Source organism: Parasteatoda tepidariorum, chromosome 1, assembly GCF_043381705.1.
Source record: "Parasteatoda tepidariorum isolate YZ-2023 chromosome 1, CAS_Ptep_4.0, whole genome shotgun sequence".
NCBI lineage: Eukaryota > Metazoa > Arthropoda > Arachnida > Araneae > Theridiidae > Parasteatoda > Parasteatoda tepidariorum.
The window spans coordinates 81900716-81919713 of record NC_092204.1 but is presented as its reverse complement, the minus strand read 5'-3'; the positions used below and the strand labels follow the sequence as shown (position 1 = coordinate 81919713).

Sequence of the window (18998 nt, the reverse complement as noted above, 5' to 3'; positions counted from 1 at the left end):
TTTTTTTTTCATCGTATGACACATAAATTTGTAAAAGACTTTTTGAATTAGAATTAATTGCTCCAAGCAAGATAATCTAAAATATTACTTGAATAAAGACATTAATACTAGTATAATCATAACCAATGAATAAAACAGAATGTATTTAGAAAGACTTAGCTAATATTTAAAAAAATATATAAAAACTGAGAGTAAAAAAATATTTTTAAGTTTGTTTTTTTCTCTCTCTGAAATTTGTAATTTACCATTTTACTAACAATAAGTATTTTTAAAGTTCAAATGTCAAACAACATTTTCAGATATGACTAAAAAATTTTCTTTTGTCAAGCATTTTTTTTAAATACAATTTCTAAAAAAAAGTGTTTTAAAAAAATGTGATTTTAGAAATTTTTTAATGTTAATTTCAACGAATTTAATTCCTAAAATATTACATAATTTTTAAAAAAAGCTAACTTTCGAGTATATTTCGATATTATAGCTATAAAACTAAAAATATCTCTTTGCCTTGGAATATTTAGAACAGAAAAGTAAAGGGGGCGGAAAAATTAAGAAAATTAATAAAAAAGGTTTTTTAATTATGCATCTAAATTTATCCGCAGCTTTATAATAATTAAAACACGATTACATTGAAAACCTTTCCTTTCTTTTTATTACTCTTTTGTATTGAACCCAACTCAGAAGGCAAATGTGCCAGGTAGTCGCACTTTATTTTTTATTTAAATATTTCATGCTAAAATTGTTAGTTAAACAATTTCATTGCTTTCGATCTAGCCATAATTGTTATTTTTATACTACAAATTCATGCTAGTAGTTAAATATTATGGAAATATTTTTAATAATTTTAATAAAAGAATTTTTCAGTTACAAAATACTCTTAATTGTTTTTATTTATTTATTTTATTATATTATATTTTTTTTTTGTTTTACAATCTACCATTGTGTATGCGAATTAATTATGCAAGGATCATTCGAAAGAATCTCTTTTTTTTTTACATGTCGCATAAATTCTTTAAAAACTTTTTGAGGTAGAATTAATCGCATTCATTTGGATGACATGAAATATTATTTGTATAAATCCAAAAAACATCAATTTAGTCATAATAAATTAACATACCCGAATATCTTTAGAACAATTTAGCCTATATTTAATAAAGAATGTCAAAACAGAGAAAAAACTACGCGTAAGTTTTTGTTTCTTCCTAAAATTTGTAATATACCAATTTATTAAAAATAAATATTTTTAAAAGGTTCAACGTCAAACAACAGATTAATAAGTAACTAATAGGTTTTTCTCTATCAAGCATTTTTTATTAATACGATTTTTAGCAGAAAATTTTGATTCGTGATTTTGGAAATTTTTAAATCAAGAAATTTCGTTTCTAAGATATCAGATAATTTTCTTTTTTAAAAAAAAACAAGTTATACAGTTTATTTCGGTTATATATATAACAGTAAAAATATATTTTTGTCTTATTTCACGTTTGTAATTTTCGCATATGCAAGATTCACATGGTTAACAGAAAAATATAGAAAATAAATGAAAACATGCTTCTTGATTATGCATCTAAAATTGTTAATGACTTCATAGCAATTTTGAAAACTATTACATTGTAAAAGTTCCCGTTCTTTTAAATCTCTTATAGGAAATTGTGCAGCGGATGAAAAATACGTATACAAATTATAGTAATTCTTATTTACGTTATATACGATATAGTTATTATAGTAATCTTATTTATTTATTATGTACCATTCTCAATAATAACTCACAATTTTTTGAAATTTTTTTAAGAAAAAATCAAACAAATCTACTGAGAAACAGTTTTTTATTTTTTAAAAAGCATTTTTTATCTCTGAATATTTTGAAAATAATACAAGGTAGGTAAAATAAAATTTAATAAAAATAAGGGAATAATTATACTTAACATACATGACCAAAAATTCACAAAAATTTGGAACGAAAAAAATGTTCATATGTTAAATAAGTTGTGCAAGTAACCAATTTACTTAATCGAAAAATGTTTATAAAAAATCATAAAATATCTGGGTAAGCATTATCTTTGAAATCAGAGATCAAATTTAATCCCAACATTAATCACACACTATTCAAACGTTCGAATCGTTTTCACTAGCAAATTGTTAGGTGAAAGACATCCGATAGTTGGGAGGGAAAATGAAGATCGCAGTCCATTCACGTAAGCTACAGAGGTGGTGGAGCTATTCCCTCAGCAGAGAATCAAAATTTTGATTTCATGTCTCCTCAGGAATTATTTCCCAGATTGCCCCTCATTAATGCCCATTGTGCAGCTCCAGTACCACGTAATTAAAGTAGTACTACTATTTTCCCAACTGCACGAGTTTTCACTGGCCACTTTCACTATATGCGAGAAATTCGTGATTACAAATGAGGACCTGATTGAGGAATTTTCATTGGTTATTTATATTTTGCCAATCAGGTTCTAATTTTGTTGTTGTTGTAATTAATTTACTTCACACAAAAGCAGCACAATTTACTATTGGTGACGGTTTGGGGAGCATCTCTGCAGAGGATGATCCGAAGACGTGCCATAACCATTGATCCTCTGCAGATGAGTTAACATCCCCCCTTCTGTGGTTTGACGACCTGCATACGAAGTCGAGAATTTTACGGACGAGCAGTTTAACGAGAACCCAAACCGTACACCCTCGGTCCCATTGTAGGCTGATTAAAGTGGCCACCCTTTTGCAAACTGCGGTGATTGTGAGACTCTCATTTTCTAGTATCAGTGTGGTGTAAATCGAAAGAATATGGCAATGCACCAAAATTGAAACAGTTTGAGACAGATAATTTTGCCAATTACGCCCCTCAGATCACAGTTGATAGAAAAGGGGAGTTTTGCAGACAGCGAACTGCGTTGCGTGAATAGTGTACAAAGAGAAAAGCTCTTAAGCTCCCCATCGTTACAGAGTAGTCTTGCATGCAAAAGCAAACGCGTCCAGAGTGCAGTGTGAATGGCACTGTAGCTTATTCAGCCCATTCGTCGTGTTGGTCTTTATTAAAGTTATCTTTGACATCTGGCAGTGATTTTGAAGTTGTTAGTGTTTTGTTTAGTTTTTGTGTTTTCATTTTTACCTGTAGTGATAATGACTTAATATTTATAATTAAGATGTGATAAATTTCATAAATCGAATAAGGATAGCATTCAATTGAGGTAATTTTTTTGTTATTTAACATTCATATTGAATGTCTGAATTTTAAGTCTAGAGTAGCGCATACCGTGGCATCTTTGTTGTTAAACGGTGTCATCTAAAACAATAAACATTATCTGGAAAATTATTTATAATTGCAGGTATTACATATTTTAAAATATTTCTGCACTCACGTGGTACAGTTGCTTGTATTGAAATGCAAGAAAAATGTAAGTAAAAACTTGTCAGTTTCAATGATTCGTCCATTACTTGTGATTAAACTTCATATCTTTTATTTTTATTTGACTGTTTATTATGCATATTGAACTGTGGTTTGATTTCTATTACACGTCTCGTGACTATGATTCGTGTAGTTTTTTACATTTCAATATTAATCTTTGAAAAAATTGAAGATAAAATATTCAAATTAATTTCTTATTTAAGTTTAATTATTTTTTTTATTTCAATTATTGATATAATTAGTGTGTTATATAAAGCTGAAATAAACATGCATGATATAACTGAATTATTGTAGCAAAATGAAAAAATAATTTATTAATTATTCATTTATTCAAAGAACTGTGTATAATGTTTGTATGGCTGGAAGAAAAAAAATGACGTGCCCGCAGATTTTCTAAGATATTGAAAAAGAAACATTGTATAATTGCTTGTCAAAATACATTTGTATGATAATACATCACTGATTAATCTTAAAATTGGGCTCAGGATTTGAAATTATCAACTGTCTTTTGGTCCAAGACTAAAATTTTCCTCAAACCATAATAAATTTTTTTCTGTGGTCTCCCCTGAATCAGCAATCAAAGTGAAGGAATGGTATGCTGTTATGGTTTTTTGATATTCAGTTTCATGTTTTTGATTTATGCTTGATTTTGTCTTTAAATAGCATATTTCATCATAATTGTGACAATACCCATGATCTGTATAGTACTTTTTCATTTAAATTCACTTTATTAACTTTTAAAAAAAAAACTAATAGGGTAGACAAACTCTTGAAAAAGTGTATAGATTGGAACTATTTCATAAGGACTACTAATTACATTCTCTTAATTTATATTCCTGTTATACACATTCATTAAAAGGAATATTTTGAGCTAAAGTCATCTTTAATGTGGATTATATTTTATTTCTTTTTTATATATTTTTTTAGTTAATAAGTAAGTGTCATATTCAAGTTCCAAGTTTTCCTTTAATAACTTTTTCTTAAATAAATAATCAATTCTTTGGTAGTGCTATATCTGACAAGTATTTTTGCATTTATTGACTTAATACCTATTGGATGTGATTTTATACTTTTTCTTGTGTGTTCCTTACATACCAATTGAAAGATTTTATAACTTACCTTACCTTCTTACTTATTAATTTAATATTATTCACAACTAAAATGAAGCAGGGCTTCTGAATTGTTTAGTTTTTGTTGTAAATATTTGATCACATTGAGCTAGTTCTATTATGTAACTGCTTTGTGGATGTTATAGGAAGGGAGAAGTCTATTTACAGTACTGAAACTGGTTTTCATTAATATAATTTTTTTTACACTGTAAACCAAAATCTCAGCTTAAGACCTAAATGCAAATATTTACACTTTGGTTTTAGATTTGTTTTACATGTTGACAGTTAACTTAGCTACAAAGTAGGAAAATTTAACCAGTTGTTTCATTGAAGCTTTAAGACTTATAAAATATAATTTTTTTATGATAATAGATACTAATTCAACAAGTACTAAAATAAATATCGAAAATTAGGCTGTCACAATCTATTTAGCAAGTTGCATTATTATTAAAATTGCATTATTGAAAAACAACAACATCTGTATATTTTGTAGTTGATTCTTTTAATCAGAATAACTTGTTTTTGCATCATGATATATGTATAATAAATGTTTATGAACTGCCTTATGTATATTAAAAATGTATAATGTATATTGAAAGTGTATAATGTATATTTAAAGTGTACTTCATTAAAACCTAATTTCTTGAAGAAAATTCAAATAGATGTTCCTTTGATATGAAATCTGGCATATCTATATTTAAAAAAAAATCTATTAGATAAAGTTTTTTAATGATAATTTAAAAGAACTTCATTTACACTCAAAGTATCATATTTACTCCATTCTCAAGGGTTTTAGTTTTGATGTTCCTGATAAAATATTTTTTCTCGTTATTTGTCTTGATTTTTGGCTTTTTGCCTGTCTATTTTTGATTTTTGAAATATTCTGAACATCATATTTTCAATGAATACATAGGTTGATTTTGGAAATGATTTATTTGAAGAATAAGAAGATTATTTTGAAAGGCAGTCCGCCCTGATTGTAATAAATGAGCCCTCTTAGTAAAAGTAAGCCGCCATCCCTTGGACAGACTTCATTTTTATTTAGATCTATTTTGAAAAAAATTATTCAATGTTTTTAAATAATAATTGCACACTGGTAAAATTATCTGTGTTAATAGGTTTAGTTCTGATTACTGTTAGAAATATTTACTATGTTGGGACTACTTCCAAATTTTGTTTGCAAATATAATTATTTTATATACACTTTGTTTATCATAGTTTTTTGTTGTTTAATATAGTTTTTGTTTTGTTGTAAGCAAAATTATGGGTCCTTTCAACTGTTTTTTTTTTGTGTGTGTGTTAAAATCCTTTGGGTCTAATCTAGCCTACCATATATTAAATAGTTAGGAAATTAAAACTTTAAGTTAGATTCCAATTATAAACTATTTAAAAGAACAATTTTTTAGTATTTGTTTTCTGAGACAAATTTTGTTCGTTCTTCTTACTTGGGTTGGGAGAAATCACTTTTTCCATGCTTTTTTCCATTGTGAAAGAATCTTGTCTTCCCTGTCTTATGTAAGTGATGTATACAGATTCTTTTATTTATTATAATTATTTTTCTGTTGAGGTTATGTTTTCAACTGAACAACCACAATTGACTAGGTCTCTAGATATCATATAAAAGCAAAAATTTATAATTAAGTATGTGTAATGGATACCTATCTCTCTGCCATTTTTTTAATCTCTAGTCTATTATAAATGAAAGAAAAATATTTTTCTGAGGCTTTTTGTATTATCAACAAAATCATATTTTCAGAATGTAGCTATAAGAAAAAGCGAATTTGCTGTCCCTGCAAAAGTATGTAACACTGTGTTAAATGGGTAACAAATAATATATACTGCTAAATTGTTTTGAAAATATATAATAGTTAAAAAATATACAATAGTTACAAACATACAATGAAAATAGGCAATTGTTTTAAGTGCACTGTAACAACTCACTCTAAATACAATTTTATTAATGAAAAAATGCATGCTCATTTTATATATATCAACTGATTCTTTACTTTTTTATATTTTTAGAACACTTTAAACAGTGGAATTTTTGTCTTTCCAATTTCTACCATGGCTCATGTAGAAGCAGAGGTATATAATGCAACAAGACCACGACGAGCATGGGTAGATGGTAAAAGCTCACAAATGGAACAACCATTCTATAAAAGCTTGAAATCTAATTATGAGGAGCATGATAGAGAGTCTAAAGATTCAAATAAAAATAAAGGAGAAAGTTTTAGGCCTATGGGGTCAAAAGTAAGTACCATTGCTCACATGTTTCAAGCTCTATCACAGCAAAAGGTTGACAATGCTTCTCTAAGATCGCCTGTGAGTAAGGAAGCTCCAAATATAGAAAGAGTGCAGTCTCCTGATCTATATAAGCCAGAAAGATCATCTTCCCTGCCTGCATTTCCCAGCTCAAATTGCTCCCTGTCACGCCGTGGAAGCCACCTTACTAGATTCAACAATGCAAAAGCTATGTTTGAAAATTTAGAAAGAAAGAAATCAACTGAGGACAAAACTGTTTGTGATAAGCGTGTTCGAGCAAGCACGACCCCTAATACAGAAAGCTCTAAAGTGAATAACCACTCTCTTGTAAATTCCTCAAATCTGAGTAAAATATTGCAAACAAATAAATCTATGACTAATGACTTCGATTCATCAAATGTGAAAGATGTACCAATGAAAGAATCAAGTAATATCATTGATTTCAAAACTACTCAAATGTCAAAATCTGAAAGTAATAGATCCTCACAAGATTTAGTTTATGCTAAACCTGTATCTCCTAAAATAACTGAAAATCTGTATAATATAGATAATGATAAGAAGTCTGTGATAAAATCATCTGTTAACTGTGATTTCTCTAAAGATTCTGATAGCATCTCTGTTGAACCAAATTCCAACAGGATGACTCAACTTATGCACAATGTAAAAAATAAGAATAGTTTAGAGTCAGATCCGATAATAGTTAACACCAAACCTTGCAAGGTATTTTCTTCGGAGGGTGTTCACTCCAAAATAGTTCCACAAGAAAACAATGCGGAAGAAAAGTATGAGGATAAAGATAAGATTACCATTGATACTTTTAGCAAAATAACCACTGAGTCCCTAAGATCAGTTTCACAGAAGTCTCTCTATCGAAAACAAGAGTCTAACTCAATTGCAGAAACAAAAAGTTTTCACCAGAAAGAAAATTTATCACCCCAGCCTTACATTGAAAACAAATCCATTTTTTCGTCTGATGCAAGATTAAAAAGTGCTTTTGAATTTGAAAATAACCGCATGAAATCGAATCTTCAAAATAAAGTGTTTGATAGTTCAAGCTATGTTGTGCCTACAATTTATCGTAAGGAACCCATTGGAGAAGAAAGATTTAGTGCTTCTATGTCTTCTTCAGCTCAATTACCTAAAGAAAAAGATTCTAAAATACCACTAATAGACAATCAAGTATGTTCCAAAGAGTCTGGAAACAGTGATTTTATACAAACTGCTAAAGCTTCTGATATGTCAGCTGGTTCTAAAAAATTGCAGAAAGATATAGATGTAAGCGAAATTGCTGAGAAATCTTCATATATCCAAAGTACCACTGTAAAGACAACAAAAGCTCTACCATCACTAAGTTCAGATGTAGAATTAGTATATGATAGCTTTCAAAGTGCCTTAAAAAATTCAAAAGAATGTTATATATCATCTCCTTCTCAAAGTCCAGTGTCTAAGGAAGATATTTCTATTAAAGATGAAGCTGAACAGAGTGATAAGTTACAGTCTGATGTCCATGAAAGTCATGCAATAAATGAGCAAAGTGTCGTTTCAACTTATGAAGTATCTAAAAGGCAAACTGTTACTACTTTAAGAAGTAATTCTTTTCCACCAGGTAAATTTTTTTCTAATTTATCTATCATGTTAATATTTATTACTAGTTTTAGCCTTAATGGCATTTTGGTTATTAAGGCACTGAGCTGTCATTGTGTAAGATTGAGGGTCTAACCTTGGTAGTGGCTTGAAACCTGTCTGGTTTCAGATTGATGATGGGTACTAACTTAGTATAGGGGCCCAGAAATGCTAAGAATTCAGTAGAAATTCCTTACAAAAAGTGTAATAATTAATTATTTATTAATTATCAATTTTTTTAAAAATGAAATTTTAAACAATTATTTTCTTATTTTTTATAAGGCCATACTCAGCAGAAATGACATCAGAAAACATGGTGAATTTTATGGGGACCAAGATTTCTGAGGGCTGGGTAGAAGTTCCTTACAAAAAGTTTATTGATTTTTAATGAACTAATTCTTTATAATTGCAGTTTATTTATTATCTTTAGTATTAATCACTAATACCATTCTTAATTGCACTTAGGATATTAAGGCACTGCATTAACATTGTATAGGACCTAGGTTCTTTTCCTGGTAGTGGCTTGAAGCTTATGATCGATGAGAGATACTATCTTTGGGAAGTATTGTAAATGGTACAGGAATGCTGAGGATTTGGTAGAAACTTATAAAAAGTGCACAAATTTTTTTAATGATTTTATTTCTAAAAATATTGCAAAGAATTATTATATTTTTAAAATTTTATTTATTATAAGGTCATACTTAACAAGGAATAATAGGGAGAATCATATGAGGTATTGGAACTGCTGAAGGCCCACTATAAGTTCCTTGCAAAAAGTTTAATTATTTTTAATATTTTTTTTATTTGCAAATATTTTTTTAATAAATATAGAAATCTTAGTAATGTGTGACAAGTGTATTTGTAAATTGGTATTTCAGGAATCGAAATGTAAGCTACCATTTTAAAAAAAGGCCCCTTTTAAGTATTTTTAGTTTGAAAAAATTCAAGAACTATTGCTTTTTTTGTTACATTTAAATGTATTTTAATCTCATCTCTTAAATTTTAAAACATATATATAAATAGGTAAATAAATAATAAAAAAAATAAAACTGTCAATTTTGCTTTAGTAACATATAAAAATTTCTATCTACTCCCATAATACTTTTCATCTAGTGAATAATTTTATACATGTAATATTTGGCAGAGGTAAAATCAGATATAAGTATGTTTATTTATTTCAGAAATAGATTACAATGATTTTTGTGATGAGTGAATCAAGATAAATTATATGTAGAACAATAGACTTTTTTTGGGAACTAGTTTCTTTTCTTCATGCATGAAGGATGATCTTTCTTCTCTTCAATTCAATTTTCTGTTTAACTACGTAATCCAGGGAAAAAATAACAGTTGTTTCCTGTCTGAAACAACTAAGTCAGTTCTTTATTGTTCTACAATGAGCAAGTTTTTTTTATTTTTCATTCAAAATTCTTAATTACCCAGTTATGTAAATATATCTCTGTCTGAATAGCATATTCTGAATTCTATTTGAGTTGCAAGTTGCCTATTTTAGAAGTTTACAAATTCCTATGCATTGAAAAAACTAGTTTATTAGTTTTTATTTTTAATAAATATTGTGAGTTTTGATAATGAATACAAATTATCAGTTCTTGTTACCTTAATCTGCTAATGGTTTAATTAAAAATTTTATGATTTGAGTGAGTGGTTTGTATAAGAAATATTGTTAAAACATGGTTATTAATTAAGGTAATTAATAATTATTTTCATTGTTTTACTGATTAAAGTTTTATGTAATTTCAATTTCAAGTTAATTTTGTTATAACTAAGTCAGTCCTTTACTAAGCAGGCTTACTTAAGTTTTCTACTGTAAGCAAGTTCTTTTTTTTTTTTTTTTTTTTAAAAGAAAAGTATTTTTAAAAATCATTTAATCTTCTTAATTACTTAGTTATGTACAACTTATCTATTTTTAAGTAGTATATTCTCACTTCTGTTTGAGTTGTGAATTGCTTAATTTAATACTTTCTGAAATGTATTTAAAAATTAGTTTTCTAGTTATGAATTTTATAACAGTAAATTTTGATAACCTCAAATCATCAATTCTTCTTACACTTATCACTTAGCTTATAGATTGAATGATTTTTTAAATTTAAATTAAATTTATTTCTTGCAAAAGAAATACCTTTAAACTAATGCTATGAATAATAAATTAAGTTTATCATACTATTGCTTAAATTTTAATGTTTATTTTTCGTGATATTTTAAAATGATTTTGAAATTTTTTTTATGTGATTATTAAGAAGAGTTCATAATTATCTTTGAATTTAGCTAAGAGTTAAATCTAGGAATTTTACTTGCCTTACATCATAGTTAATATTATACACTTTATTTAATTGGCTAAGAATTTATGTATTATTTAGTATAATAAGGCAGTTACAATAAAATAAGATTAGGTACATAAAATTATGGGATTGTAACTTTTCATGTAACCTATTTGGAAATATTCAAATTCATTAATGTTAATATAATTGGTATTAGAGTTCATTATTTTTTTTGTGTGTCATTGAATTTTTATCTAATGTAGTGTAATCATAATTTTTTATGCTAAAAATGCTTTTAGTATTAAAAAGTAAAAAGCTCTTTTGTATTTTATTTATTTTTTTAAAATCAATAAGTCTTTTTTGATTATTTTTTAAAAAGAATTTTTTATGTCATTTCATAAGTATGTAATTTCATAAGTATATCGGCGTTTAAGTAAACTTTTCAAACCCCTAAATTTTCTGAAAATCTAGGGGTCAATTATACACAGATAAAAAAAAAGTGCTCATTCGTTGATTGTGAATTATTGATCCGTTATGAACAATGAGATAGATGTGAATAATTCTATATCACTTTACCCTTTTTAGGAACTATTTATGATATGTTAGTTAAATACAATTGATCTCTGAGTATATTTTCTTAACATTTTAAAGTTTTTTTTCTTAGAAATAATACTTATCCAAAGATCAGTTTGAAATATTTTTAACTTGAGAACATTTTGTAAACTTAAATTTTTATTTTGTTTTTTTAATTTTAAAAATTTTCTTATTTGGGTTTTTCAGCAGTCGACTTATACATATACACCCGAAATATCAGAAATTTGCTATTTCGTATTCAAAAATAGGGAATTTACATATAAACCAGAATATATGGTATTTTCTCATTGTTTGCTACTTAAAAACTAAGTTATTTTCTTACTATTTAGATATTTGAGTTGAAAATGACTGGAATTAAGTTTTGGAACTGATTATTTTTTGAGCTTTCAGATGTACAGTGCTAATAATAAAAAACGCTAAATAACTTTTGATATAATGATTGGATCTTCACATTCTAGGGCTCGATCTTAATGGTTCAAAGGGGTGTCCCCAAATATGGTAAATAATTAGTGCAAATTATAATTTAAGTTACAAAATCAGGCGCAAAAATGTACTTTCTCTTAGTAAATATAACTTTTTTTCGACGGATTCGGATTTCTGAATATCAAAATATTGGGGATAACCGTAATCTGGGAAATATGGTCCTAATAGTTTGGTTTAGGACCGCAGTCCAAAGTTTGGGCCCCTTAATGTTAAATTTACTTTTTGCTTATTTCACCAGAAATTTTTAACAGTAACTTTTTAATGGAATTTAAAAACTTTTGCACACAATTATTAAACTTGTTTATCCAAAGATTCCATGCAAAATATAACTTTTAATAATTATTTATTATTTTTTATTTTATTTAATAATAGTCGAAAAAATTTTAAATTGTAAGGTATACAATTTTTTCACGTAGTTTTAAAGAATGTAATTTTAAATGGCAAAATATAAAATTTGAGCGAAATTTGGTCAAATAGTTCTTGAGAAATCGAATTTGAAAATATGTATTTTTCAAAATTTGATTTCTCAGAAACTATTCTACTGATCTTGTTCAAATTTGTATTTTGATTTGTATTTTTTTAAAAACAAATTGCGATCATTAAAATGATATTAATTGTATACTTTACAATTCAAAGTTTTTGACTTTCGTCACATAAAATAATAAAAAAGTAAGAAATATGTACTGGAATTTATATTCTGAATAGAATTATCATTGGATAAACGAGTTTTATAATTGTGTGCAAAATTTTTTTGATTCACTTAAAAAGTTCTCAAGATATCGCAAAATACACAGAAAGGGAAATTAACTTTTAAGGGGTCCAAAATTTGGGAACCTCTCCTGCCCAAACTGTTCGGGACCCTACTTTCCAGATTGCCCCTTATACTTGGTGGTCAGAAATCTGAATCCGTTGAAATAAAAAGTATGTTTATTCAGAGAAAGTACGTTTTTGTGTCTAATTTCGTTTCCTAAAACTTAAAGATCCTATGATTAGATCAAAAGTTATTCAGGATGGTCTATATTTTATTTTGTGTACTGTACATATGTAATATAATTCTTTACTTTTTTAGACATTTGCATTTATTTTTGTTCATATTAATAGTCAGTTTTTTTTATTTTTGATAGATAATTATGAAGAAAATGGCTCTATATCCCAAGATGATGTTTCACCAACAGTAGTTATTCATTCAGAAAAAACAAAGGAGACAGTCCATAATAATTATAAATCTTTATTTAAAGAATTACATGATGATCTACAAGAAAAGTATGATTCTGATACTTTTGAAAATCGAAGCAACTCTTTTGAAACTAAAGTTTTAAATGTTGATGAGAATGAAATGCATAATCAGTATGAATCCAGTGAAGAACATATGAAAGATGACCTGAAAGAAACTTTCGTTGATGATACATCATCAGATTGTCAATACTCAGATGAATCAAGCAATCAAGAATTCTACTCTGTTTCATCTCATCATCCTCTCAATCAAAGTTATGTCGTGAATGATAATTTTCCTTTTGTATCCCCACCTGAATGGAAACATCGAAATTCAAATTTTGTTGAAGATAGATATAGGGTAAATTTTTTTATCATACTAAAATATCTTATTCCTATTTACTTATTTACGTAAATATAACTTTCAAAATATTTATAAAATGTGAAAAACAAACATTGCAATTTTAAATTTGGCAAATATAAGCCAGAAATCCCCCAGCACAGCAACATGTGCTGCAGATTATTACATAAAGATTATAACAATAAATTATTACATCTTCTGCAGATTATTTTTCATCTAAGCTTTATTTTTAAAAAATTCAAGCAAGCAAATGGAAGAAGTCACTGAGACTCCTTTTTAACTCTAAACTTGTTTTGAATTAAAGTTAAAAAGACAAATTGAGAGAACACCATAAATAGGCTTAACTGTATAGGAAACTATTCAATTTTTTTTTATCTTCATGAAATTCATCTGAAATCTAAACTGCTTGAAATGCTTATGTCAGATATTTAAAGACCTTATATTTGCAAATTTTGCTGCATATATTAATTAAAGCTGAAGTTTTACAATAATAATCTCTGCCTGAATATGTTGGTGTCTCAGCCAAATCAGGATTCATGATTAGGATTCAATTATATAGTGCTGCAGATTAACTTCTCAAATTCTGCTACTGGGGATATAAGGTAAATTTTTAATCATATTCAAAATATTTGCATCTAAATATTTTGAAAATGTATATGAAATGTGTATTATGGCAATTCTTAGTCTGCACAATGGGTCTTGTTATTCTTAGTAAGATAGAAATATAGTAAACTTGCTATATTCTTTTTATTTTTATCTTATTCAGGGTTAGTTTGATTTAAATCGTGATTAAAATCATGTTTTTAATCAACTGTGATTTTTTAAAAGCCATTAATTTTTTTTATAAATAATTATAATTTAGTTATAAAAGTATTTTATGCAATATAATTAATAAATGCATTCTTTACGGTATGATTGTTTAAAAGTCTGATTTCCATGATAATGATGGTATTTTATTTAGAAATAATGAAAGGGTTCATATATATAGCTCGTGTATATGAGGACTTGTTCTGTCCATGGTAACTTGGGTTAAATTTTTTTTGCAATGTTTTCTGCTCTAAACTAATTTACTCTTCATCAGATATCTAATTGACAAATAGTCTCCAAACCTTTTGCTTTCATAAGCAAGTTGAGCTTGAAAAATTGAACTATGATTTTATTTATTTAGTGATTTAGTTTTTTTCAAAATTAAATAATAATTTTAACTATTTTAGTAAAAAATATTAACTATTATGGCTATATTATTATTTTTAAATAATATTTAGCATTAATAAAACATTTATTCAATACTTTGTTTTGTAAATCTAAAAGAAAAAAAAATTAATTTAAATAAAAAAAATAATCCAATTTAAATAAAAAATATCTGATTCTTTCCCCCATTTTCTTAATCATGATTTTATTAAACTCTGATTATATTATATTATCAAACATTCAACTTCTTAATTTAAAGATACATAAAGGTTATTTTTTTTTATATTCTCATATTATCATACATCATTTTGAAAATGTTTTATGAAATTTCTATAATTAAATTTTATCAGGATCTTGTGTAAATGAAATGTTTTCATTTTTAAGGGTTCATCTGGAGCTGATGTGAGTTTGCACGATTCTGCTGGAGAATCTTTAGCAGAATTCCAGGAACAAGATTTAGCTTTTATACAAGAAGCTGATTTAGAAGATTTAAAAGTAATTTTGCTTTTTTTTATTGTATTATAATCTAATACCTCTTTTGATATTTAATATCATTGCTAAATTTTGTAGAAATTGTTTGAAACATTTTAATATTTTATAACAGTGTTGAAAATTATAATTTTTTTTCAATTCCTACTATTAGTTCACACTCTCCCTTATCTTGTTCAAATTTTCAATCGTTAATAAAATACTTTTTATTCATCCACTCAAGTTCAAATAAATTTTTTTTAAACTTGTAGTGGATGACACTTGATGCTAATACAGTTTTTTCAAATATTAATTCAATAATTAAATTTAATTAATTAATTTTTCAATTCCTACTATTAGTTCACACTCGTTATAATTTGTATTTTATTTGTATTATAACAAATGAAGTAAAAATTTTCTTTGTTGACTTAGGTAGGAATTTACTTAATTTTTTTTGTATGACTTGTTTATAAAATGAATTCATTTTAAAGCTTAAACTTTCCTTTTTATCCTTTCCAGAAAGTTTAAATATCTTTTTTGAAGTTGTAATAATATTTTTATTTTATTGTATTTAAACTTATTAAGAGTTTTTAATTGTTTGTAAAGAATATTATTTTTAAAGGTATTATTTTTAAAACCTTATATTTATTGGAAAAAAAAATTCTTTTTTTTTCCGGGTTAAATGCCTGAAGTTTTAAAAACTTGAGTATAAACAGCCATTATTTACAAACTGTATTTCTTCTCTAATAATGAAATTCAATTAATTTTTTATAGCCTTTGGATACCAGCTCAACAAAAAATAGCAATCTTGGATATATAGAGCTAATGACTGAAGATGAAGCTGCTAAGTTATTAAGTAGCAGGTAAAGCCCTGTTTTCTTCTAAAAAAGTCAATAAACTGTTAATTATATCTAATTTTAGCTTACTTTTAAGCTGTATATGTTAATCTAGTTTTTGTAGTTAAGTATGAAAATTTATTTTTTGTTGCTACTGACTAGAGATGAAGTTGCTAAGTTATTAAATAGCAAGTAAAACACTGTTTTTGTGTAAAAAAGTCAATTAACAGCTTATTTGTATTTCTAATTTTAACTTACTTTTAATAGTGTATATGTTAATCGAGTTTTTGCATTTTTTATCCCATCTTGATGAATTTTCATTTTTGTTTTCTTTAAGATATCTTTAAGTGTCTTTTATATCTAGGGAACATCCAGCATTGTTAAGTGATGAGGAGGCAAGAGAAGTAGTATTGCTTTTATCTAGATCTGATGAAAGTCATAAAGATGTGGCTGAAGAAACATTAAATGATAATTGCAAGAAGGAGGTATTGAATGCCACATTCACTCAAGGCGAATTTGATTCTACGCTCATACATGATGGTACAGAATATCATTTTCTTGAAGATGGCCACTACTATTTCGAATGTCCTGGTTTATCTCCTCCAGAGATTGAAGAAAATTGCCAACTAGAACCTGTCAATGACGTACCTGATCCTGAACACCCAATTCGTCGAACTACTAAAATATCATTTAGCACTAATCCAATTAAAGTAATTGCCATTTTTATTTTGTTAATTGGTTACTTTTATCTGTTATATGGGGAATTTTCGAACTTCTTTGGAAACTTTTATTCATATTAAGAAAGAGGGTGCAATGCAAAATTGGTTAAAGATTCAAAGTAGATGTTAAGTTGAGAGTTCTTATAATGATATCATTCCTGTTTCTGCTCTCACATTTCTATTACAACTTTTATATATATATATATATATATACAGTACAGAACCCGTTATCCGGAAATCAGAAAACCGGAAAACCAAAAAACCGGAACGAGATTCAATCAGTTTTCCCGTCATTTTTAAAAAAAAAAATTATNGATGGACAATAGCAAAGAAACTAACATAAAAAGATTAATAAAAGCTTTTTATGTTACATATATGTACTGCAATTGGTGTGAAAGAAACCTTAGATCTTATAAAATAAAAATAACCATGTATAGGAGAAAAGTTTAGAAAACAATATAGAATTTGGTTTGTCTAGCTGAAAATTAATTATTATTTTGCACTTTTGAAGAATATTTTTTTAATATTCAATGTTAAAAAAAAATATAAAATTAATATGCTAAATAATAAATATAATGAATATAAAATTTTAATTAAAGTGAAACATTTAACTTGTTTTATAACTAGTTTTAAATTTTAATGAATCAATAAAAAAGTATGAAAGATTTGTGAAATTGATCAAGATAGAGAACTGAGAAATTATAAAATGGCATCCTCAAACACGATATCAAAACTAAATAGTACATGTTGATGTTCAACTTCTAATAATTATGTGTTTGCAACTAATAATGATAAATGAAAAGTCATATTATAGGTACAGACGAGTTTTAATGGAATATTTTGTTCTGTTACATTGTTATAAGGGAACATTATTAGTGGGACTTAAAAGTCCTGTCCGTACATAAAGGGTTAATTAATTATGGCTTGGCCAGCTTAACTTGTGGACTTGGCCAATTAACTGAGTTTCCTTTTCTGAATAGTATCCATCTCCAAGCGTTGATTACTAAATGATATAAATGTTCTAAAATATTCAGTTAGGTTTTAGATTATGTGTAATGAATGTAGAAATTGTCCACAGAAAAATGACATATTATACATTTTAAACTCTTAATAGACTTGTCTTGATGTCATAAACTATTGCCCTTAATATTGTATATTCCCATATCAGATTTAATTTTAAAGGTATTGTTACTTCTAGGTTTATAGCACTCATTCTACGGAAGACTATGATAGACGGAATGAAGACGTTGATCCAATTTCTGCATCTGCTGAATATGAGTTGGAGAAACGAATTGAAAAAATGGATGTTTTTCCTGTTGATCTTATTAAAGGTAATTTTTCAATTAATATTTTTTTGTGAAGCAATAGTTTTAAATGATAATTTTTTAATTTTATAAATTTTTTATTTATTTTGTTAATGCAAAGTTTTTTAGTATAAACTTAAATTGTAATCTTGTATTTGTCGTATGATAATAAAATGTTCTAATTTTATTTAACGATTGACAACTATAGGATTTACCTTAAATACTGCACTTTATATATATATTTTAGAATACTTGTTAAAAATAAAGTAAAGAAAGTATATGTATTAGCAGTGGCAAATTAGTCAAGCCAGGAAAAGACAAATTAGATATTGAAATCTAATGAGTTACTACTTAGGAATCGATTTACTGTTTGATTGTCAGAGGGAAATGGAAATAAATGATGTCTTTTAGAAACATCTCCAAGTTTTATTTAGCAGTCAAATTTGTTTTTATGTTTTTTACTCTACTTTTCTCATTAGTTATTAGGCAGATTTTAATTGGTTTTTTGCTTTTTTTTCATTTTAATCCCACTTTGCAATCTTCAAAGTGTACATTCATTTTTTTGACAATGATTCTGAAAAGACAGGGAAACGTCTAGTTACCTGTTGTGTGCAAAATTGGTCATTAAGAGAACAGATCATTTCTAGAATTTTCACCTTTTGCCAAAAGTTTGGCCAAATAATATATTCCAATTATTAGTTAAACTTTGCAATAATAAGCACTAAAATAAATGTTTATGTTGTTTTTTTTTGGACTCTTGTACTGTTATTGTTATTCATTGTCCCTGTGACAATATTATCCTCTACTTGCACCATTATGATTTCTTTATGTGCCACTAGGCATGAAAAAGATAAGTAAGCACTATATACTAGCTATAGGTAAAGGTCAGTTGTTTAAAATGTGAATAAAAGCTCCTCTAAGTGGGTTGGAATTTGTCTTTGTTTGCTTCACTGGTTCGAAAGACAATACAATTTCTAGAAGACTGAACTCTTAATTCTTCTAGAAGACTTTTTAACATTAAAATGATAGTTTAAAAATATCAGTGTCTTAATGAAGGAATAAATGAAGGAGATGTATAAAGATGATTTCTTGTGGAAGTTTTGTTATGTCTGTTTAGGGTAGTCATTATGAAATATCCTGTATACAAATCATTC

At 26.7% G+C, this 18998-nt stretch overlaps 1 protein-coding gene across 6 annotated transcripts in view; it reads left to right on the top strand.

The window, feature by feature from the left end:
- The first annotated feature begins 3024 nt into the window (after positions 1-3024).
- LOC107438342 (uncharacterized) overlaps positions 3025-18998 on the top strand; it is a 44271-nt gene continuing 28297 nt past the window's right edge. For 3 of the 6 annotated variants that reach the window (XR_011637158.1, XM_043043604.2, XM_071182974.1), the window contains exons 1-7: positions 3025-3395; positions 6538-8383; positions 12878-13326; positions 14902-15012; positions 15760-15848; positions 16186-16531; positions 17739-17871. Coding sequence is in view for 5 of the 6 variants with exons in the window: in XM_043043604.2 (XP_042899538.1) it covers positions 6580-8383; positions 12878-13326; positions 14902-15012; positions 15760-15848; positions 16186-16531; positions 17739-17871 (2932 nt within the window). In the remaining variant the exon portion in view is untranslated. Of the gene's footprint in view, positions 3396-5428; positions 5521-6537; positions 8384-12877; positions 13327-14901; positions 15013-15759; positions 15849-16185; positions 16532-17738; positions 17872-18998 lie in introns of all 6 variants that reach the window. The other 3 variants (XM_043043600.2, XM_043043603.2, XM_043043602.2) reach the window with 3 other exon arrangements.